The 24,471-nt window shown below is 49.7% G+C and overlaps 1 protein-coding gene across 4 annotated transcripts in view; it reads left to right on the plus strand.

Moving 5' to 3' along the window:
- CFAP221 (cilia and flagella associated protein 221) overlaps positions 1-24,471 on the plus strand; it is a 211,014-nt gene that overhangs the window by 133,598 nt on the left and 52,945 nt on the right. For all 4 annotated transcript variants that reach the window (XM_073551898.1, XM_073551897.1, XM_073551900.1 and 1 more), the window contains 2 exons: positions 18,465-18,568; positions 23,635-23,794. In XM_073551898.1, the coding sequence (XP_073407999.1) occupies positions 18,465-18,568; positions 23,635-23,794 (264 nt within the window). The remainder of the gene's footprint in view (positions 1-18,464; positions 18,569-23,634; positions 23,795-24,471) is intronic.

Raw genomic sequence — 24,471 nt, forward strand, 5'->3', positions numbered from 1 at the left:
CTTATAACGCTCCAGTACTGATATATCCTCCAGACATTACACCATATGTGACTGATATCAGCCTCTCTTATAACGCTCCAGTACTGATATATCCTCCAGAAATTACACCATATGTGACTGATATCAGCCCCTCTTATAACGCTCCAGTACTGATATAACCCCCAGACATTACACCATATGTGTCTGATATCAGTCCCTCTTATAACGCTCCAGTACTGATATAACCCCCAGACATTACACCATATGTGACTGATATCAGCCCCTCTTATAACGCTCCAGTACTGATATAACCTCCAGACATTACACCATATGTGACTGATATCAGCCCCTCTTATAACGCTCCAGTACTGATATAACCCCCAGACATTACACCATATGTGACTGATATCAGCCCCTCTTATAACACTCCAGTACTGATATAACCTCCAGACATTATACCATATGTGACTGATATCAGCCCCTCATATAACGCTCCAGTACTGATATAACCCCCAGACATTAGACCATATGTGACTGATATCAGCCCCTCTTATAACGCTCCAGTACTGATATAACCCCCAGACATTACATCATATGTGACTGATATCAGCCCCTCTTATAACGCTCCAGTACTGATATAACCCCCAGACATTACACCATATGTGACTGATATCAGCCCCTCTTATAACACTCCAGTACTGATATAACCTCCAGACATTATACCATATGTGACTGATATCAGCCCCTCTTATAACGCTCCAGCACTGATATAACCCCCAGACATTACACCATATGTGACTAATATCAGCCCCTCTTATAACGCTCCAGTACTGATATAACCCCCAGACATTACATCATATGTGACTGATATCAGCTTCTCTTATAACGCTCCAGTACTGATATAACCTCCAGACATTACACCATATGTGACTAATATCAGCCCCTCTTATACCGCTCCAGTACTGATATAACCCCCAGACATTACATCATATGTGACTGATATCAGCCCCTCTTATAACGCTCCAGTACTGATATAACCTCCAGACATTACATCATATGTGACTGATATCAGCCTCTCTTTTAACGCTCCAGTACTGATATAACCCCCAGACATTACATCATATGTGACTGATATCAGCCCCTCTTATAACGCTCCAGTACTGATATAACCTCCAGACATTACATCATATGTGACTGATATCAGCCTCTCTTATAACACTCCAGTACTGATATAACCCCCAGACATTACATCATATGTGACTGATATCAGCCTCTCTTATAACGCTCCAGTACTGATATAACCCCCAGAAATTACACCATATGTGACTGATATCAGCCCCTCTTATAACGCTCCAGTACTGATATAACCCCCAGACATTACATCATATGTGACTGATATCAGCCTCTCTTATAACACTCCAGTACTGATATAACCCCCAGACATTACATCATATGTGACTGATATCAGCCTCTCTTATAACGCTCCAGTACTGATATAACCCCCAGAAATTACACCATATGTGACTGATATCAGCCCCTCTTATAACGCTCCAGTACTGATATAACCCCCAGACATTACACCATATGTGACTGATATCAGCTTCTCTTATAACGCTCCAGTACTGATATAACCTCCAGACATTACACCATATGTGACTGATATCAGCCCCTCTTATAACGTTCCAGTACTGATATAACCCCCAGACATTATATCATATGTGACTGATATCAGCTTCTCTTATAACGCTCCAGTACTGATATAACCTCCAGACATTACACCATATGTGACTGATATCAGCCCCTCTTATAACGCTCCAGTACTGATATAACCCCCAGACATTAGACCATATGTGACTGATATCAGCCCCTCTTATAACGCTCCAGTACTGATATAACCTCCAGACATTACACCATATGTGACTGATATCAGCCCCTCTTATAACGTTCCAGTACTGATATAACCTCCAGACATTTCACCATATGTGACTGATATCAGCCCCTCTTATAACGTTCCAGTACTGATATAACCTCCAGACATTACACCATATGTGACTGATATCAGCCCCTCTTATAACGCTCCAGTACTGATATAACCCCCAGACATTAGACCATATGTGACTGATATCAGCCCCTCTTATAACGTTCCAGTACTGATATAACCTCCAGACATTATACCATATGTGACTGATATCAGGCTCTCTTATAACGCTCCAGTACTGATATAACCCCCAGACATTACATCATATGTGACTGATATCAGCCCCTCTTATAACGCTCCAGTACTGATATAACCTCCAGACATTACATCATATGTGACTGATATCAGCCCCTCTTATAACGCTCCAGTACTGATATAATCTCCAGACATTACACCATATGTGACTGATATCAGCCCCTCTTATAACGTTCCAGTACTGATATAACCTCCAGACATTACACCATATGTGACTGATATCAGCCCCTCTTATAACGCTCCAGTACTGATATAACCCCCAGACATAAGACCATATGTGACTGATATCAGCCCCTCTTATAACGCTCCAGTACTGATTTAACCTCCAGACATTACACCATATGTGACTGATACCAGCCCCTCTTATAACGCTCCAGTACTGATATAACCCCCAGACATTACACCATATGTGACTGAGATCAGCCCCTCTTATAACGCTCCAGTACTGATATAACCTCCAGACATTACACCATATGTGACTGATATCAGCCCCTCTTATAACGCTCCAGTACTGATATAACCTCCAGACATTACACCATATGTGACTGATATCAGCCCCTCTTATAACGCTCCAGTACTGATATAACCTCCAGACATTACACCATATGTGACTGATATCAGCCCCTCTTATAACGCTCCAGTACTGATATAACCTCCAGACATTACACCATATGTGACTGATATCAGCCCCTCTTATAACGTTCCAGTACTGATATAACCTCCAGACATTACACCATATGTGACTGATATCAGCCTCTTATAACGCTCCAGTACTGATATAACCTCCAGACATTACACCATATGTGACTGATATCAGCCCCTCTTATAACGCTCCAGTACTGATATAACCCCCAGACATTAGACCATATGTGACTGATATCAGCCCCTCTTATAACGCTCCAGTACTGATATAACCTCCAGACATTACACAATATGTGACTGAGATCAGCCCCTCTTATAACGCTCCAGTACTGATATAACCTCCAGACATTACACCATATGTGACTGAGATCAGCCCCTCTTATAACGCTCCAGTACTGATATAACCTCCAGACATTACACCATATGTGACTGAGATCAGCCCCTCTTATAACGCTCCAGTACTGATATAACCTCCAGACATTACACCATATGTGACTGAGATCAGCCCCTCTTATAACGCTCCAGTACTGATATAACCTCCAGACATTACACCATATGTGACTGAGATCAGCCCCTCTTATAACGCTCCAGTACTGATATAACCTCCAGACATTACACCATATGTGACTGATATCAGCCCCTCTTATAACGCTCCAGTACTGATATAACCCCCAGACATTACATCATATGTGACTGATATCAGCCCCTCTTATAACGCTCCAGTACTGATATAACCTCCAGACATTACACAATATGTGACTGAGATCAGCCCCTCTTATAACGCTCCAGTACTGATATAACCTCCAGACATTACACCATATGTGACTGATATCAGCCCCTCTTATAACGCTCCAGTACTGATATAACCTCCAGACATTACACCATATGTGACTGATATCAGCCCCTCTTATAACGCTCCAGTACTGATATAACCTCCAGACATTACACCATATGTGACTGATATCAGCCCCTCTTATAACGCTCCAGTACTGATATAACCCCCAGACATTACATCATATGTGACTGATATCAGCCTCTCTTATAACGCTCCAGTACTGATATAACCTCCAGACATTACACAATATGTGACTGAGATCAGCCCCTCTTATAACGCTCCAGTACTGATATAACCTCCAGACATTACACCATATGTGACTGAGATCAGCCCCTCTTATAACGCTCCAGTACTGATATAACCTCCAGACATTACACCATATGTGACTGAGATCAGCCCCTCTTATAACGCTCCAGTACTGATATAACCTCCAGACATTACACCATATGTGACTGAGATCAGCCCCTCTTATAACGCTCCAGTACTGATATAACCTCCAGACATTACACCATATGTGACTGAGATCAGCCCCTCTTATAACGCTCCAGTACTGATATAACCTCCAGACATTACACCATATGTGACTGATATCAGCCTCTCTTATAACGCTCCAGTACTGATATAACCCCCAGACATTACATCATATGTGACTGATATCAGCCCCTCTTATAACGCTCCAGTACTGATATAACCTCCAGACATTACACCATATGTGACTGATATCAGCCCCTCTTATAACGCTCCAGTACTGATATAACCTCCAGACATTACACCATATGTGACTGATATCAGCCCCTCTTATAACGCTCCAGTACTGATATAACCCCCAGACATTACACCATATGTGACTGATATCAGCCCCTCTTATAACGCTCCAGTACTGATATAACCCGCAGACATTACACCATATGTGACTGATATCAGCCCCTCTTATAACGCTCCAGTACTGATATAACCCCCAGACATTACACCATATGTGACTGATATCAGCCCCTCTTATAACGCTCCAGTACTGATATAACCTCCAGACATTACATCATATGTGACTGATATTAGCGCAGTCCTCCCTATAGACATACTGAGTCTTTAATAGGCAGATGTCCTTAAATACGCTTGCGCTACTACGTTATGTTTAGCGCGTGCGCAGGTGACTGTGACTGCTTCCTGCATCCATGACGTTCATCGTGTTTCTGATGCTCTGCGCATGTGCGGAACCTTTTTTTTTTTTCAAATTGACTGAACTTTACTCACATTGCTGTGTATGAACATTAGCAAGATGGCCGCGCCCATGCTCCTCCATGCGACTTCTCGAGGTCTCCACTTGCACAGGTGAGTAACATCCAATTATGGCTGTGTATATATAGTTCACATTCGCTACGCAGCGCATGTGGCTTTTTTCTCCCCTGAGGAAGCCACCATTGTGGCGATACGCGTGGGACCCGATCCCACACTTCTTTCTCCAGGGCCCTGGCTCAGACTCTAGGATCCGCACTCACTTTGGTGTGTGAGCGTTCCTCAGCCCAGGAATGGCTGTGTTCCTAGTTTTCCGTCTTTGGCAATTGCTGATGGACCTGCACTTATCAGGCTGATCCCGCTCCTCACAGGCGCCTTCTCTGGGCTTCTCGGGGCCCACATGGTGTTTCTTATATGCACTGTACAGCCTGAGGAGGAGGAGTTATCGGCGGCTGCTACATCCGTGTTCTATTTGATTCTCGGTCGTCTATATATGTGTGTAATACAGCGGCGTCATGCACTCCCCTGGTTCCTTGGGAGATTAGTAGGGGCGGTCCGTCACTGTAGCTCCTCTTTCTATGTCTTCAGTATGCATTGTGTGCTTTTCTGCTCTTTGTAATATTGTCTAATAAAGTGTCACTATTCTATATCTACAACAGAGGTACAGCAGAATAGTGACTGCAGCTCTGGAGGTGACTGGAGGATAAGACATGACGTAACAGCAGAATAGTGACTGCAGCTCTGGAGGTGACTGGAGGATAAGACTTGATGTAACAGCAGAATAGCGAGTGCAGCTCTGGAGGTGACTGGATGATAAGACATGACGTAACAGCAGAATAGTGACTGCAGCTCTGGAGGTGACTGGATGATAAGACATGATGTAACAGCAGTATAGTGAGTGCAGCTCTGGAGGTGACTGGATGATAAGACATTATGTAACAGCAGAATAGTGAGTGCAGCTCTGGAGGTGACTGGAGGATAAGACATGACGTAACAGCAGAATAGTGACTGCAGCTCTGGAGGTGACTGGAGGATAAGACATGATGTAACAGCAGAATAGTGACTGCAGCTCTGGAGGTGACTGGAGGATAAGACATGACGTAACAGCAGAATAGTGACTGCAGCTCTGGAGGTGACTGGAGGATAAGACATGATGTAACAGCAGAATAGTGAGTGCAGCTCTGGAGATGACTGGAGGATAAAACATGATGTAACAGCAGAATAGTGACTGCAACTCTGGAGGTGACTGGAGGATAAGACATGACGTAACAGCAGTATAGTGACTGCAGCTCTGGAGGTGACTGGAGGATAAGACATGATGTAACAGCAGAATAGTGACTGCAGCTCTGGAGGTGACTGGAGGATAGAGCACGCCCAGGAAGAGGAGGAGCATCTGTGCTGAGCGTCTGCAGGCTAGGGCCTTGCTAAGCTCCTGGGAAGGGAGGATTTTTCCTGCAAGGACTTTCCATCTGCCCCCTTCCCAGGAAAGAGGACTTTCCCTGGGACTGAGCGCCGGGGCTGTGCCCCTGGCTCCCACCCTCCGGCAAGCCAGCTGGGGGTGGGGGGCCTCAGCACCATCCGGAGGCCAGGGTGCAGCCAGCCAGTCCCAGGGAGATGGGGAAGAGACGGAGCCAGGAGAGAGGGGGTCGCAGGACCCAGGAGCCCCGGGACACCGGGCCCCCCGAAGCTGGTACCGTGGCGGCTCCTCCTCCCGGAGGAGTGGCGGCCCAGAGCAGAGGTGCAGTGGCAGAGCCCCCCAACATCTGGGGCTCCAGAGCTGAGGGAGAGCCATCTACCATCTACGCCTCCCGCATCCATGCGCACCTCTGCGAATATGAGGAGGCCGCCAAACAGCTGAGAAAACTCCGGGAGGAGTTAAGGGGAGCACGAGCGGTGGCTAAGAACCGGCTCCCCGCCTCGAGACGAGCTGAGGTCTCCGCCACGGTGGAGAGGCTGAAGGGGGCTATCAGGGCCTTGGAGGAGATACGAGCGGCTATCCTGAGTGGGAGCGGCCCCTTTGCAGAGAAACTGAAAAACGATGACCGGTTTAGAGCCATGACCGGAGGGTCTCCTGGGGGGTCGGGAGGCCCCTGCCAGGTGGAGCACGAAGAGGAGGATGGCGGAACATCTACGCCTGCCCCACCTGAAGGCCTGGTGAGCAACAACACCCAGGTAACATGCAGCGGGGTGGCCCCTGAGCAAGTGGCTCTCCCACCGGACTCCAGTTACTCGGAGGAAAGTGGGGGCGAGGGGGAGGCTGGTGGGAGTGGGGACAGTAGTAGTGAGGGGGGCTGCCTCGTCCTACAACAGGTGAGGCAGATCGAGTCCCCAGAGCGGTTTGGCACACTGCTCTTTGGGGATGAGGTCTGCCCTGAGGACGAGGCAACCGGAAAGAGGAAAAAGAAAAAAAACAAGCGCAAGCCAAAAAACACCGTGGCTGACAAACTTATGTTTGTCCCTCTTTCCGGGGCCCCTCTGTCCCGCTGTATGGAACCCGCTGCCCACCCCGGCTCGGGCCCTGTGGTGGGTCCGCAGCGGGGGCGCGGGCAGAGTGATGTGTGCCTGGACCTTACCGTCACATCTGGTGGTGGCGGTGAGGGTTCAGGCAGCGACATGGAGGTCGGTGCTGGTGCCAGTGGTGTAACAGCCGCTGGCGGTATTGGCAGTAGTGGTGTCCGGGCTCAGTCCCCGGTGGCAGGGGGGGCTGGCCTGGCGCTCAGCACGGGTACAGCCAGGACCGCACCTCCGGCGGTGAGTGCTGGGGTCTCTGGATCCCCCACGCACGGGTCCGTTAAGTCTGGTCCACTTATGGGGGTCCAGAGACCTAGAAAGGGCGTGGAGGCTGCTGTGAAGCAGCAGCTAAAAAAATGCAAGGGGCTGGTAGCTCCTCTGACGGCGCCCGTGGCAAGAGCGGGGTCCCCGGCGCGTAGACCCAAAAAGGGGTCCGTGCTGGGGGCACCGCCGCCGCTGGGCGATGAGGGGGAGTGGCCAGCCCTGCCAACATCAAGTGGTGGGTTCAGGGGCGCAGTGACAGTCCGTGAGGGGGGCGTGGCCTCCCCGAGTGTTGCCCAGCCTGCAAAGGCTGCGGCATGCGGGGGGGGGCGTGTCCTCCTCGGCCGCTGTCCCGCCCGCTGTGCCCGCGTCACCTGGGGAGGGCGTGGCCTCGCAAGGGGTCACTGCTCTGCCCGGGGTGGCTGCGGCCGGCGGGGGGGGCGTGGCCTTGGCGGGCCCACTGCCTCCTGTCCCGCCTACCCCCTCAAGCAGCATAGTGCCCCCAAAAGTCGGTAGGGAGTTGTCGGGGTCCCCTGCCCGCTTACCTCCATCTGGTGGTGCGGGGGCTCTGGCGCTCCTTGGGAAGCCGGCGGGGGCGAACAGCAGAGGGCAGGGTGCGGTGGCAGTGGCCGTCCCTGTCCTCAGTGCAAAGACACCGCAAAAAGGAAAAAAAGTGGAGCCAGAGAACCCAGGAGCTGCTGCTGCTCCCAGGCTCGGGCAGGGCGTACTGAGTGCGCTCTGCTCGGAGGTATTTAAAGGGGCAGCGGCACTCTTGGACAAGAGTTGGAGCAGTGCCAGCAGCTCCAAGGAGCAGAGCACTGGCCAGTCAGGGCCCCCAGCAGGCAGGCAGGGGTACTGCAACACCAAGTCTGCTAATGTAAATAGTGGTCTATCTGGAAGTGAGAGTGGGAGTGAGATAGGAGATATTTTTGAAGAGCTGTTTGAGGACATAAATGGTGATGTGAGCGATATGGATGAGGGAGTGAGTGCGAGTGTGAATGTGGCAGTAAATGCTGGAGTGAGTGCCGGAGCGAGTGGAAATAATAAAAGAGTGAACGGGAGAGTGAATGAGGGTGCTGGCACAAGTGGTGGTAGTGGTGGGAGGGCTGGCCCGTCTGCCCCCCCAGCCGCGAGGCCCCAACGTAATTATGCGGGGGTCGCGGCTGGGGGTCGGGGTGGTTCCGGGGGGGTCTCCTCGCCTCCGGGCTCCGGGGACGGCGGTTTGCACCGCCGTTTCCTGGAGGCCCTCCAAAGGGGAGAAAGATCGATCATGGTAGAGGGGAGGACAGTGGACCTGTCTTTCTGGATAGAGAGACATGGCCTAGCAGCCTTCCAAAATCAAAGGGAGGGAGGGACTGTTTGGTCTCTCCCCACAGCCGGGCAGGGGCCGCCAAGAAGGAATGTGGTCCGTCTTAGGTGGGGGGGCAGTGAAGCTTGTCCACCTAGGAGCAAGGTGGTGGAGCTCCTCCTTAAGATGGGCTTCGGGGCGAATGACATCTTTGCCCTGATACACCCTTCGGCGTCCCGCTTCTTCGACGTCAGCTTCGTGCGGCCAGAGGGGCTTGAGCTCTTCTGGTCAAACTACGAGCTGGTGCGAGAAGAGCCCGGATGGCGAGACTTCGTGGCTCAAGCGGTGTCTCGCCAAAATTCCGTCAAGCGAGTGACCGTGGTTACATGTAACGAGTCACTCGCAGGCGTGGACATCATGACGTGGCTTTCCCGTTACGGGGAGGTCACCGAGGTCCCAAAAAAGAACAGGGACGAGTTTGGCATCTGGTCGGGGGGCTGGACCTTCATGGTCAAATTGAAGGTTTCCGGCGGCACGGTCACCCACATCCCTTCCTCGGCGTTCCTGGGAAGGGACAGGATCCTGGTCTTCTACCAGGGGCAACCGAAGGTCTGCCACAAGTGCGGCGACCCCACTCACTTCAGCGCCAACTGCAAGGTGCAGAAGTGCGCGTTGTGTGGTGGGGTAGGTCACCTGGCTGCCTTGTGCAAAGACATTCGGTGCCACCTGTGTGGTGACCTGGGTCACCCTCTCAGCCGCTGCCCTCGCTCTTTCTCTAATGCCGCCACAGGCCCGGTGGGGGGAGACCGCGGGGGGGCAACCCCCGGTGGCGCTGCTTCTGCTGTGGCAGGTGGTGGCGAAGGGGGAAGGGCTGAGGGGCCAGTGAGGAAGGGCAATGCTGCAAGGGGCCCCGCGTACCAGCGGAGGCAGGAAAAACGCCAGGGAGGTAAGGGACAGGTGGAGCCTCGGGCAACCGGGGTGATGCCTGCTCCTCCCTCCAGGCCCGTGGCCAAAGCCTCTGAGGCCCTGGGGGAGAGTGCGGTGAGTGAGGAGATCAGGAGGATGGAGAGAGAGGAGAAAGCGGCTGACTCGGACAATTCCTCTCAGTATGAAAGTGTTGATGAGGATGTCCAAGAGCAGCCTACAGCACCAGGTGGCAAAACCAGGCGTGCCAAGCGCAAAGCGGTGGGGAGGAAGGCTGACAAGCCTTCAAAGTCCCCCCCGCCCCCGACCACAAGGGTGCATACGGAAGGGCCCGCTGACCCCCCTCTGATCAGACTCTCCAACCGGTTCAGCGCCCTCGGGGGTTCAGATGATGAACCGCAAGACGAGGGTACTGGGCCGGGGGTAACACCGGAGGGTCCTTCGGGGGATGGCGGAGTCCGTCCCTCAGGGGGCATTGCTCCTCCTGAGGGGGGGACAGACCTGGAACCCGGGGGCGAGGACACCGGGGGGGGTGGGATGGACACGTCGGGAGCTTCCCTGAAAAGGAAGGTGTCTGACCCCTCCCCAGGAGGAGGTAATAGCGGGGTAGGGAAGAAATTGGCCATCCAACTCGATCACCCATGATGGCTGAACTCGCCCCGTTGACGCTGGCGTCTATTAATGTCGCCAGCATTAAGTCAGATGCGGCTCGCTTCACGGCCTTTGATTTTTTCTCCCGGATTGAGGCAGAAATTTTATTCTTGCAAGAGACCAGACTAACAGACATGGGGGCCATCTATAAATCACGGAGGGAGTGGAGGTGCGGGCCCTCATACTGGTCTCTTGCGGCCGAGCCGTATAGCGGGGTGGCAGTCCTTTTTAAGACTGCAGCAGTTGAATGCCGACGGGTTACTGAGTTGGAAATGGGGAGGTGCCTGATCCTAGATGTCTTCATGAGGGGACAAGAGCTCCGGCTCATCAACATCTACGGCCCGCAGTCCAAGTGGGACCGCAAATGTCTCTTCCTGAGGATCAAGCCCTTTCTTTTTACGAGCCGACAGGTGGTCTTCGGTGGGGACTTCAACACCATTACGAGGTCCCGTGACCGGGGGGGTCCCGGAGATCGCCTGGCTTATGATAGCGTCGCGTTGAATAGCATAGCCAGTGAAGCTCGCCTGGTGGATGCCCACATCCGGCACACCCCAGGTCACGGAGGTTTCACCTACCATAGGGGTAGCTGTAGGTCTAGAATAGACAGGTTTTTTTTGAAGGAGGACGCCATCTTTTCTGCTGTGTCCGCCGTTGAGGTGGAGTTCTCCGATCACTGTCTAATTTTCTTTTCTCTGAATGTTGCAGAGACTCCTCGGATGGGAAGAGGGCTGTGGAAGCTCAATTCGTCCCTGCTGGAAGAAGCGGAGGTGAGACAATCCTTCGAGGATTTTCTTCAGAGCCAGGTACCGCTGTTGGATCTCTGTAGTAGTAAGTCAGAGTGGTGGGAGATCTTCAAAAAGCGGGTGGCGGGGTTCTTCCGTCAGCTCTCGAGCCTCAGGAGTCTGAACAGGCACCGCTTGTACCAGGCTCTGGGGAGGAAACTCGAGCAGCTTGTCTCGACTGGAGGTGACCGAGAGGAAATCTCCAGAGTGAAATCTTTGCTCAAGAGGTGTCAGTATGATAGGCACACATCTTTGGTTTTTGAGAGGGACTTCGGGAAGTACCGCTCGCCCGACCCTTACAGAAACTGTAAGATGTCAGTGAATTGTAAGATGGTGACAGGACTGATCGACAGTACGGGGTCCCTGAACAGATCCAAATCAGGGATCCTGGAGGTGGTCAGATCCTTCTACTCACACCTCTTGGAAAAGAAGGATCTGGATCGGGACAGGATGTCGGCTTTCCTGGCTGAAGCCATCCCTGAGCCAGGGGGTGACCCCTCTCTTGGTGTTTTGGCAGAAGAAATCAGGGAAGAGGAAGTGAGACTGGCCATTGATGGGCTTCGGCTCAAGAAATCGCCAGGTCCGGATGGCTTAACATCTGAGTTCTATAAGACTTTTAGGGACTCCTTGGTCCCCCTCTTGACAGGGATCTTTAATGAGTGTCTCTCCTCGGGCACTCTTCCCGGCTCAATGAGGAAGTCAGCCCTCATTATTCTGTCAAAGGGTAAGGATCCGTCCCGAATCGAGAACTGGCGTCCCATAGCGCTTCTCGATACGGACCGGAAGGTTCTGGCCAAGGTGCTGTTTAATCGGCTGGTGAAGTTTGCACCCCGGCTCCTTTCAGGGGCCCAGCATTGCTCTGTTCCAGGCCGCAGTACTTTTAGTGCTGTGCTCGGTGTCCGAGAGGCAGTGGAGCAGGGTAGGGCAGGTCACTGGAAGGGGTACTTGCTGTCATTAGATCAAGCGAAAGCCTTTGACCGGGTCAACCACGAGTACCTCTGGTCCGTCCTTTTGAGGTATGGTCTGCCTGGGAGGTTTGTAAAATGGTTAGAGATCTTGTACCAAGGGGCTGAGACTTTTCCGCTGGTGAATGGTTGGTCAGGTCGTCCTTTTGAGGTGGGTTCTGGGGTCCGTCAGGGCTGTCCGCTGAGCCCGCTTTTATACGTGTTCGCGATCGATCCCTTCTTAAGGAGGGTAGATCGTGGACCGTTGGCGGGAGTCGGGATGGACCGGGCGGGCTCTGGCTCCTCTCTGAGGGTGGTGGCGTACGCCGATGATGTTTCCCTGTTCGTATCCTCGAGAGGGGAGGCGGACTGGGTCATGTCGGAGGTAGTGCGCTACTCGGAGGCATCCGGGTCCATGATCAACCGGGATAAGTGTGAAAGTCTCTGGCTGGGAGGGGGAGATCCTAGTTTTGATCTCCCGGACACCCTTCCAGGGCCCCAGGCCACCGCCAAAATTCTAGGCATCGAATTTGGCCCCGGGGACTACCCCCAGCAAAATTGGGAGGGCAGACTTAAGATCGCCGCCCAAAAGGTGGACCAATGGAAGGGTTGGTCTTTAACCCTGAGGGAAAGGGTTGCCCTGGCTAAAGGCTATCTGCTACCTTTATTGATATACCTGGGCAGTGTGTGCATCTTGCCGGAACCTCTCTGGACGCGGGTCTATAGCCTGTTCTTCCAATTGTTATGGGGGAATAGGCTTAACCTAATCAAGAGGGAGGTTACATACCGTACGAGGAGACTAGGCGGGTTGGGTATGGTCAACCTGGTGGTGTTTCTAGTAAACACCTTTCTTAAGACTAACATCTCTAACCTCTGGCTAGAGAGGGCTCCTCCGTGGGTAGTCTCCTGCAAGGGTTGGCTTTGGCCTTTCTTCCAGGAATGGGAGACAGGAGGGCGGGTGAAGGACCTACGCACACCTCATGGGCATCTTCCGGCTTACGCTACCCCGGTTCTGAAGGTGATCCGCCGGTGGGGTCTGGGAATGTGGGAAATCAGGACCATGTCGAGGCAGTGCCTTGACAGGAGGGTCCTGTTGACCCATTTCCAGAAGCCCCTGGCCCTTAAGGATTGCCCAGGCCGGGATCTGGAGGTCGGGCTGGGGCTTTTAAATTCTAAGCGGATCCCCATGAAGTTTTGGGACTTGACCTGGCGTTGCTTCCACGGGAGGCTGTATGTAAGGGACAACTTGAAGTGCAGGAACTCCGATGACTGGGGTTGCCCTCGTGAGGAGTGTGGCGACGTGCTGCAAAGCATGGAGCACTTCCTGCTTCATTGTCCCTTTAATGCAGAGGTTTACAACAGGGTGGGTGCCTCCATACGTTGGCCGCGGCTGGCGTCCCTCTCCTACACTGAATGGGCCTATGGAGCGTTCAGATCCCTGGGTGGCCGGGACCCGTGCACTTTATTCCTAGTCAGTGCAGCGGTTAGGTTCCACACTTGGAATGCACGGTGCCTAGTTACGACGCGGAAAAAAACCCTCCCAAGGGATGAGGTGGTAGGAAACATCTTGGGTGACCTGGTGAAGGTCCGTTCTTTGGAGTTCGAAAGGTTGGGTGTGAGGAAGGCCTCTTGGCTTTGGAGAGGCCTCTCCTTTTAAAAACGCACTCAAGGGAGAGCTAGCTCCGTGTGAATGAGGGTAGGGATAGCATAAGTTTCACTGGGTGTGTTAGGGACAGAAGTAGGGGCAGATAGGGACAGGGAGGGACAGGCACTGAGGGACAGATAGAGAGTTAGTTATGATAAGTTAGGTAGAGTAGGGACAGGAAGGGACAGATAGGGACAGGTTTCTTTTTTTAGGGACAGAAGTAGGGACAGTCTTAGTTCTTGAGGGATAGGATGAATGTGTTAGTGAGGGACGGGGCCTCTAGAACCCCGTTTTCCTGGTGGTGGGCTGGTGCATGCCACCTTAGCTTTTTGTTTTAAAAACAGGACATATAATGGATATTGGGCTTACAGGTGCCAAACTTGGGCCTTGGGTATGTAAATGCTGTGTTTAGTTTGTATATTAATGCGTAAGTAGATGGGATGGTATTGAGATTTTTGGAAAATGTCTTTTGGTAAAAGGAAAAACATATAACACACGTTTTTTTTTTTTTTTTTGTTTTTTTTTTTAGTTAGAATGTGTGGATGGGGTGTAGCCAGGTTGGGAGGGGGGTGCATGGGGGGTGGTGGATGGATGACCGGATGCCAAGAGCAACATGAAGGAGCAGAGGAGCAGGGCAGGAGAAGTAGACTCTGCGGACCCTGGAAATAGTTTTCGTGTGGAATCAAAAGGCCATAAACTTTCGTGGACCAGATTTTGCAGTGACAAGGCTACAAACTTGTAGGACCTGCGGTGCAAGGTGGTGGGAAAAAAGGCTGCGAACTTGTTGCCATGTGTGGGAGAGGAAAAAAAAAAAAAAAAAAAAAAAAAAATCTTTGCTGTGTAATAGGAGGTAAGGTTTGTCGGCCAAAGTGGCAGAGTTCTTGTTTTTTTCAAGGCGGAGGGCCAGGAAAGGGTTATTTTCGTTTGGTTTTTGTAAATAGTAAAATTGTAAATAGTAAACTAGTAAAATCGGTGAGGTGTGAATGGGGGTGAATGGGGGTGAATGGAGTGAGAGTGGGGAGTGGGGTTTATGTTTCTTTGTATTCTCTTTTCAGTGGATTCCTGCTGGGGGACCCTAAGCTGCCGAGCTCAGTGGGGGACAAGGAAAGGATTTGGACTTTCAGTTGTTTGCGCATGTTTTGCACATTTTATGTCTGTCTATGTTGGTTTTCTTTAGTTTATGTATTGTGGTTTGTTTCTGAGTGTAATTTTGATAATTTTGTAAAATAAAAGAGTTGGAGGATAAGACATGACGTAACAGCAGAATAGTGACTGCAGCTCTGGAGGTGACTGGATGATAAGACATGATGTAACAGCAGAATAGTGACTGCAGCTCTGGAGGTGACTGGATGATAAGACATGATGTAACAGCAGTATAGTGACTGCAGCTCTGGAGGTGACTGGAGGATAAGACACAATGTAACAGCAGAATAGTGACTGCAGCTCTGGAGGTGACTGGAGGATAAGACATGACGTAACAGCAGAATAGTGACTGCAGCTCTGGAGGTGACTGGAGGATAAGACATGATGTAACAGCAGAATAGTGACTGCAGCTCTGGAGGTGACTGGAGGATAAGACATGACGTAACAGCAGAATAGTGACTGCAGCTCTGGAGGTGACTGGAGGATAAGACATGATGTACAGCAGTATAGTGAGTGCAGCTCTGGAGGTGACTGGAGAATAAGACATGATGTACAGCAGTATAGTGAGTGCAGCTCTGGAATTGACTGGAGGATAAAACATGATGTAGAGCAGTATAGTGAGTGCAGCTCTGGAGATGACTGGAGGATAAGACATGCTGTAACAGCAGAATTGTGACTGCAGCTCTTGAGGTGACTGGAGGATAAGACATGATGTAACAGCAGAATAGTGAGTGCAGCTCTGGAGGTGACTGGAGGATAAGACATGATGTACAGCAGTATAGTGAGTGCAGCTCTGGAGATGACTGGAGGATAAGACATGATGTACAGCAGCATAGTGAGCACAGCTCTGGAGGTGACTGGAGGATAAGACACGATATAACAGCAGAATAGTGACTGCAGCTCTGGAGGTGACTGGAGCATAAGACACGATGTAACAGCAGAATAGTGACTGCAGCTCTGGAGGTGACTGGAGGATAAGACATGATGAACAGCAGAATAGTGACTGCAGCTCTGGAGGTGACTGGAGGATAAAACATGATGTACAGCAGTATAGTGAGCGCAGCTCTGGAGGTGACTGGATAAGACATGATGAACAGCAGTATAGTGAGCGCAGCTCTGGAATTGACTGGAGGATAAGACATGATGTAGAGCAGTATAGTGAGCGCAGCTCTGGAGGTGACTGGAGAATAAGACATGATGTACAGCAGTATAGTGAGTGCAGCTCTGGAATTGACTGGAGGATAAAACATGATGTACAGCAGTATAGTGAGCGCAGCTCTGGAGGTGACTGGAGGATAAGACATGATGAACAGCAGTATAGTGAGCGCAGCTCTGGAATTGACTGGAGGATAAGACATGACGTAACAGCAGAATAGTGACTGCAGCTCTGGAGGTGACTGGAGGATAAGACATGATGTAACAGCAGAATAGTGACTGCAGGTCTGGAGGTGACTGGAGGATAAGACATGCTGTAACAGCAGAATAGTGAGTGCAGCTCTGGAAGTGACTGGACGATAAGACATTATGTACAGCAGTATAGTGAGTGCAGCTCTGGAGATGACTGGAGGATAAGACATGATGTACAGCAGTATAGTGAGCGCAGCTCTGGAGGTGACTGGAGGATAAGACATGATGTACAGCAGTATAGTGAGCGCAGCTCTGGAGGTGACTGGAGGATAAAACATGTTGAACAGCAGTATAGTGAGCGCAGCTCTGGAATTGACTGGAGGATAAGACATGATGTAGAGCAGTATAGTGAGCGCAGCTCTGGAGGTGACTGGAGGATAAGACATGATGTAGAGCAGTATAGTGAGCGCAGCTCTGGAGGTGACTGGAGAATAAGACATGATGTACAGCAGTATAGTGACTGCAGCTCTGGAATTGACTGGAGGATAAAACATGATGTACAGCAGTATAGTGAGCGCAGCTCTGGAGGTGACTGGAGGATAAGACATGTTGAACAGCAGTATAGTGAGTGCAGCTCTGGAAGTGACTGGAGGATAAGACATGATGTACAGCAGTATAGTGAGCGCAGCTCTGGAGGTGACTGGAGGATAAGACATGATGAACAGCAGTATAGTGAGCGCAGCTCTGGAATTGACTGGAGGATAAGACATGATGTAGAGCAGTATAGTGAGCGCAGCTCTGGAGGTGACTGGAGGATAAGACATGATGTAGAGCAGTATAGTGAGCGCAGCTCTGGAGGTGACTGGAGAATAAGACATGATGTACAGCAGTATAGTGACTGCAGCTCTGGAATTGACTGGAGGATAAAACATGATGTACAGCAGTATAGTGAGCGCAGCTCTGGAGGTGACTGGAGGATAAGACATGTTGAACAGCAGTATAGTGAGCGCAGCTCTGGAATTGACTGGAGGATAAGACATGACGTAACAGCAGAATAGTGACTGCAGCTCTGGAGGTGACTGGAGGATAAGACATGATGTAACAGCAGAATAGTGACTGCAGCTCTGGAGTTGACTGGAGGATAAGACATGACATAACAGCAGAATAGTGAATGCAGCTCTGGAGGTGACTGGAGGATAAGACATGATGTAACAGCAGAATAGTGAGTGCAGCTCTGGAGGTGACTGGACGATAAGACATGATGTACAGCAGTATAGTGAGTGCAGCTCTGGAGATGACTGGAGGGTAAGACATGATGTACAACAGTATAGTGAGCGCAGCTCTGGAGGTGACTGGAGGATAAGACACGATGTAACAGCAGAATAGTGACTGCAGCTCTGGAGGTGACTGGAGGATAAGACATGACGTAACAGCAGAATAGTGAGCGCAGCTCTGGAGGTGACTGGAGGATAAGACATGATGAACAGCAGTATAGTGAGCGTAGCTCTGGAATTGACTGGAGGATAAGACATGATGTAGAGCAGCATAGTGAGCGCAGCTCTGGAGGTGACTGGAGGATAAGACATGATGTAGAGCAGTATAGTGAGCGCAGCTCTGGAGGTGACTGGAGGATAAGACATGATGTACAGCAGTATAGTGACTGCAGCTCTGGAGATGACTGGAGGATAAGACATGATGAACAGCAGTACAGTGAGCGCAGCTCTGGAATTGACTGGAAGATAAAACATGATGTAGAGCAGTATAGTGAGCGCAGCTCTGAAGGTTAATACATGATGTACAGCAGTATAGTGAATGCAGCTCTGGAGGTGACTGGAGGATAAGACATGATGTAACAGCAGAATAGTGAGTGCAGCTCTGGAGGTGACTGGAGGATAAGACATGATGTACAGCAGTATAGTGACTGCAGCTCTGGAGGTGACTGGAGGATAAGACATGATGTACAGCAGTATAGTGAGCGCAGCTCTGCAGGTGGTTGGGGTGTAGCACACCGTGCCGGGGGTTCACGCTCTTCTTCTCTCCTCGCAGTGCCCACCACGTCCTCCGCTTGTGCTGCCGTTGTCCGGTTGACTTTGAGTTCTGCATCGCCTGTTCTCCTCCTCACAAGGACTTCACCGTCTCCCCGACTTCAGGTGCGTCCTGTGACCTCCGCAGTGGAGGTATGAGGGGTCTCTCCTGGCCCCGTCACCGCTCACTGACTCTTTCTGCGGCTCTGACACTGATGTGTGTGAAGGCAGTGGACGCCGGACATTCATCAGGCCTGTGTTATTAGTTGGCGCTGGCTCCGGGATCAGGCACACGGTGTCCTGCTGGGATTTCACATCTGGGACGAGTTCACTTCAGTGCAGTAAAATCAATGATCCGATAATGTAATTCATGTTACTAATATCCAGAAGGAGAAGCGAGGAGCAGTCAGTGTAACCGGATTACCGGAGGCATCGTGTCAGAGCCGCGCCGCTGACAAATCTCTACTAATAGCAAGCGCAGTGAGGAGCCGAGCAAGGAAGGGTGATTGTAAATGATTGTCCCATAATGCAGAGCACACACAATCTGCATAACCAGGGCGTATGCTATCCTCCAGAGCTGCACTCACTATTCTGCTAGTGCAGTCACTGTGTACATACATTACATTACTGATCCTGAGTTACCTCCTGTATTATACTCCAGAGCTGCACTCACTATTCTGCTGGTGCAGTCACTGTGTACATACATTACATTACTGATCCTGAGTTACATCCTGTATTTTACCCCAGAGCTGCACTCACTATTCTGCTGGTGCAGTCACTGTGTACATACATTACATTACTGATCCTGAGTTACATCCTGTATTTTACCCCAGAGCTGCACTCACTATTCTGCTGGTACAGTCACTGTGTACATACATTACATTACTGATCCTGAGTCACATCCTGTATTATACTCCAGAGCTGCACTCACTATTCTGCTGGTGCAGTCACTGTGTACATACATTACATTACTGATCCTGAGTTACATCCTGTATTATACTCCAGAGCTGCATTCACTATTCTGCTGGTGCAGTCACTGTGTACATACATTACTGATCCTGAGTTACATCCTGTATTATACCCCAGAGCTGCACTCACTATTCTGCTGGTGCAGTCACTGTGTACATACATTACATTACTGATCCTGAGTTACCTCCTGTATTATACCCCAGAGCTGCACTCACTATTCTGCTGGTGCAGTCACTGTGCGCATACATTACATTACTGATCCTGAGTTACAGCCTGTATTATACCCCAGAGCTGCGCTCACTATTCTGCTGGTGCAGTCACTGTTTACATACATTACTGATCCTGAGTTACATCCTGTATTATACTCCAGAGCTGCACTCACTATCCTGCTGGTGCAGTCACTGTGTACATACATTACTGATTCTGAGTTACATCCTGTATTATACTCCAGAGCTGCACTCATTATTCTGCTGGTGCAGTCACTGTGTACATACATTACATTACTGATCCTGAGTGACATCCTGTATTATACCCCAGAGCTGCACTCACTATTCTGCTGGTGCAGTCACTGTGCGCATACATTACATTACTGATCCTGAGTTACCTCCTGTATTATACTCCAGAGCTGCACTCACTATTCTGCTGGTGCAGTCACTGTGTACATACATTACTGATCCTGAGTTACATCCTGTATTATACTCCAGAGCTGCACTCACTATCCTGCTGGTGCAGTCACTGTGTACATACATTACTGATCCTGAGTTACCTCCTGTATTATACTCCAGAGCTGCACTCACTATTGTGCTGGTGCAGTCACTGTGTACATACATTACTGATCCTGAGTTACCTCCTGTATTATACTCCAGAGCTGCACTCACTATCCTGCTGGTGCAGTCACTGTGTACATACATTACTGATCCTGAGTTACCTCCTGTATTATACTCCAGAGCTGCACTCACTATTCTGCTGGTGCAGTCACTGTGTACATACATTACTGATCCTGAGTTACCTCCTGTATTATACTCCAGAGCTGCACTCACTATCCTGCTGGTGCAGTCACTGTGTACATACATTACTGATCCTGAGTTACCTCCTGTATTATACTCCAGAGCTGCACTCACTATTGTGCTGGTGCAGTCACTGTGTACATACATTACTGATCCTGAGTTACATCCTGTATTATACTCCAGAGCTGCACTCATTATTCTGCTGGTACAGTCACTGTGTACATACATTACATTACTGATCCTGAGTTACATCCTGTATTATACTCCAGAGCTGCACTCACTATCCTGCTGGTGCAGTCACTGTGTACATACATTACTGATCCTGAGTTACATCCTGTATTATACTCCAGAGCTGCACTCATTATTCTGCTGGTGCAGTCACTGTGTACATACATTACATTACTGATCCTGAGTTACATCCTGTATTATACTCCAGAGCTGCACTCACTATCCTGCTGGTGCAGTCACTGTGTACATACATTACATTACTGATCCTGAGTTACATCCTGTATTATACCCCAGAGCTGCACTCACTATTCTGCTGGTGCAGTCACTGTGTAAATACATTACATTACTGATCCTGAGTTACATACTGTATTATACCCCAGAGCTGCACTCACTATTTTGCTGGTGCAGTCACTGTGTACATACATTACATTACTGATCCTGAGTTACATCCTGTATTATACCCCAGAGCTGCATTCACTATTCTGCTGGTGCAGTCACTGTGTACATACATTACTGATCCTGAGTCACATCCTGTATTATACTCCAGAGCTGCACTCACTATTCTGCTGGTGCAGTCACTGTGTACATACATTACATTACTGATCCTGAGTTACATACTGTATTATACCCCAGAGCTGCACTCACTATTTTGCTGGTGCAGTCACTGTGTACATACATTACATTACTGATCCTGAGTTACATCCTGTATTATACCCCAGAGCTGCACTCACTATTCTGCTGGTGCAGTCACTGTGTACATACATTACTGATCCTGAGTCACATCCTGTATTATACTCCAGAGCTGCACTCACTATTCTGCTGGTGCAGTCACTGTGTACATACATTACATTACTGATCCTGAGTTACCTCCTGTATTATACTCCAGAGCTGCACTCACTGTTCTGCTGGTGCAGTCACTGTGCGCATACATTACATTACTGATCCTGAGTTACATCCTGTATTATACTCCAGAGCTGCACTCACTATCCTGCTGGTGCAGTCACTGTGTACATACATTACTGATTCTGAGTTACATCCTGTATTATACTCCAGAGCTGCACTCATTATTCTGCTGGTGCAGTCACTGTGTACATACATTACATTACTGATCCTGAGTGACATCCTGTATTATACCCCAGAGCTGCACTCACTATTCTGCTGGTGCAGTCACTGTGCGCATACATTACATTACTGATCCTGAGTTACCTCCTGTATTATACTCCAGAGCTGCACTCACTATTCTGCTGGTGCAGTCACTGTGTACATACATTACTGATCCTGAGTTACATCCTGTATTATACTCCAGAGCTGCACTCACTATCCTGCTGGTGCAGTCACTGTGTACATACATTACTGATCCTGAGTTACATCCTGTATTATACTCCAGAGCTGCACTCATTATTCTGCTGGTACAGTCACTGTGTACATACATTACATTACTGATCCTGAGTTACATCCTGTATTATACTCCAGAGCTGCACTCACTATCCTGCTGGTGCAGTCACTGTGTACATACATTACTGATCCTGAGTTACATCCTGTATTATACTCCAGAGCTGCACTCATTATTCTGCTGGTGCAGTCACTGTGTACATACATTACATTACTGATCCTGAGTTACATCCTGTATTATACTCCAGAGCTGCACTCACTATCCTGCTGGTGCAGTCACTGTGTACATACATTACATTACTGATCCTGAGTTACATCCTGTATTATACCCCAGAGCTGCACTCACTATTCTGCTGGTGCAGTCACTGTGTAAATACATTACATTACTGATCCTGAGTTACATACTGTATTATACCCCAGAGCTGCACTCACTATTTTGCTGGTGCAGTCACTGTGTACATACATTACATTACTGATCCTGAGTTACATCCTGTATTATACCCCAGAGCTGCATTCACTATTCTGCTGGTGCAGTCACTGTGTACATACATTACTGATCCTGAGTCACATCCTGTATTATACTCCAGAGCTGCACTCACTATTCTGCTGGTGCAGTCACTGTGTACATACATTACATTACTGATCCTGAGTTACATACTGTATTATACCCCAGAGCTGCACTCACTATTTTGCTGGTGCAGTCACTGTGTACATACATTACATTACTGATCCTGAGTTACATCCTGTATTATACCCCAGAGCTGCACTCACTATTCTGCTGGTGCAGTCACTGTGTACATACATTACTGATCCTGAGTCACATCCTGTATTATACTCCAGAGCTGCACTCACTATTCTGCTGGTGCAGTCACTGTGTACATACATTACATTACTGATCCTGAGTTACCTCCTGTATTATACTCCAGAGCTGCACTCACTGTTCTGCTTCCCTCATGTGCAGTCACTGTGTACATACATTACATTACTGATCCTGAGTTACCTCCTGTATTATACTCCAGAGCTGCACTCACTATTCTGCTGGTGCAGTCCCTGTGTACATACATTACATTACTGATCCTGAGTTACCTCCTGTATTATACTCCAGAGCTGCACTCACTGTTCTGCTTCCCTCATGTGCAGTCACTGTGTACATACATTACATTACTGATCCTGAGTTACATCCTGTATTATACCCCAGAGCTGCACTCACTATTCTGCTGGTGCAGTCACTGTGTACATACATTACATTACTGATTCTGAGTTACCTCCTGTATTATACTCCAGAGCTGCACTCACTATTCTGCTGGTGCAGTCACTGTGTACATACATTACATTACTGATTCTGAGTTACCTCCTGTATTATATCCCAGAGCTGCACTCACTATTCTGCTGGTGCAGTCACTGTGTACATGCATTACTGACCCTGAGTTACCTCCTGTATTATACTCCAGAGCTGCACTCACTATTCTGCTTCCCTCATATGCAGTACACTCAGCGGATGTGTTATCTCTGTATACAACCTGTGTCTTGAGGTCAGTGGTGATGGCGTTAACCCTGTGGCGTCAGTGTAGCCTCTCGCTCTGTCTTCTCTTGCAGGGGTGGTCCCGGGCGGGGGGCTTCTGGAGGTGTCTGTCACCTATACTCCGTCCAGCTATGGAACCGCTCAGGTCCGGTTGGAGCTGCTGATCTCTGAATTCAGTGCCGGACCTCGTGTCTGTGTGGTCTCCGGCTCGTGCTGCTCACTGCTGACTACAAGGTAGGCGCAGTCCTGTGAGGAGCCGCACAGTAATTGTTGAAGAGAAGCCGGCGCAGCATGTTACTAGGTAATGTACAGACAGGGCCACACGGAGTCCTGCGGGGGGGGGGGGACTTTTTGTAGATTTTCTTTAATCTTTGTTTGAAGTTTCATTTTATTTATATCTTCACGCATCGGGGCAGGACTGTGAATGAGCCTGTGAGTGGGAATATGGGCGACTCTGTGAGTGGGAACATGAGTGGGAACATGGTCAAGACTGTGAGTGGGAACATGGTCAAGCCTGTGAGTGGGAACGTGGGCAAGCCTGTGAGTGGTAACGTCGGGAAGTCTGTCAGTGGGAATGTGAGTGAGAAAGTGGGCCGGTCTCTGAGTGGTTATTTGAGTGGGAATGAGGGCAAGTCTGTGAGTGTAAATGTGAGTGGGAAAGTGGGCCAGTGAGTGGGAAAGTGGGCCAGTGTGTGAGTGGGAATGTGAGTGGGAACGTGTGCCAGTCTGTGAGTGGGAATGTGAGTGGGAACGTGTGCCAGTCTGTGAGTGGGAACGTGGGCAAACATGAGTGTGTGACTGTGGGTGGGAACGTGGGCAAACATGAATGTGCGACTGTGGGTGGGAACGTGGGCGAACTTGTGAGCGGGACTGTAGATGGTAACGTCAGCGAGCCTGTGAGTGAAATGTGT

This window comes from Dendrobates tinctorius, unplaced genomic scaffold (genome assembly GCF_039654945.1).
Source record: "Dendrobates tinctorius isolate UK_male_01 unplaced genomic scaffold, ASM3965494v1 ptg000182l, whole genome shotgun sequence".
NCBI lineage: Eukaryota > Metazoa > Chordata > Amphibia > Anura > Dendrobatidae > Dendrobates > Dendrobates tinctorius.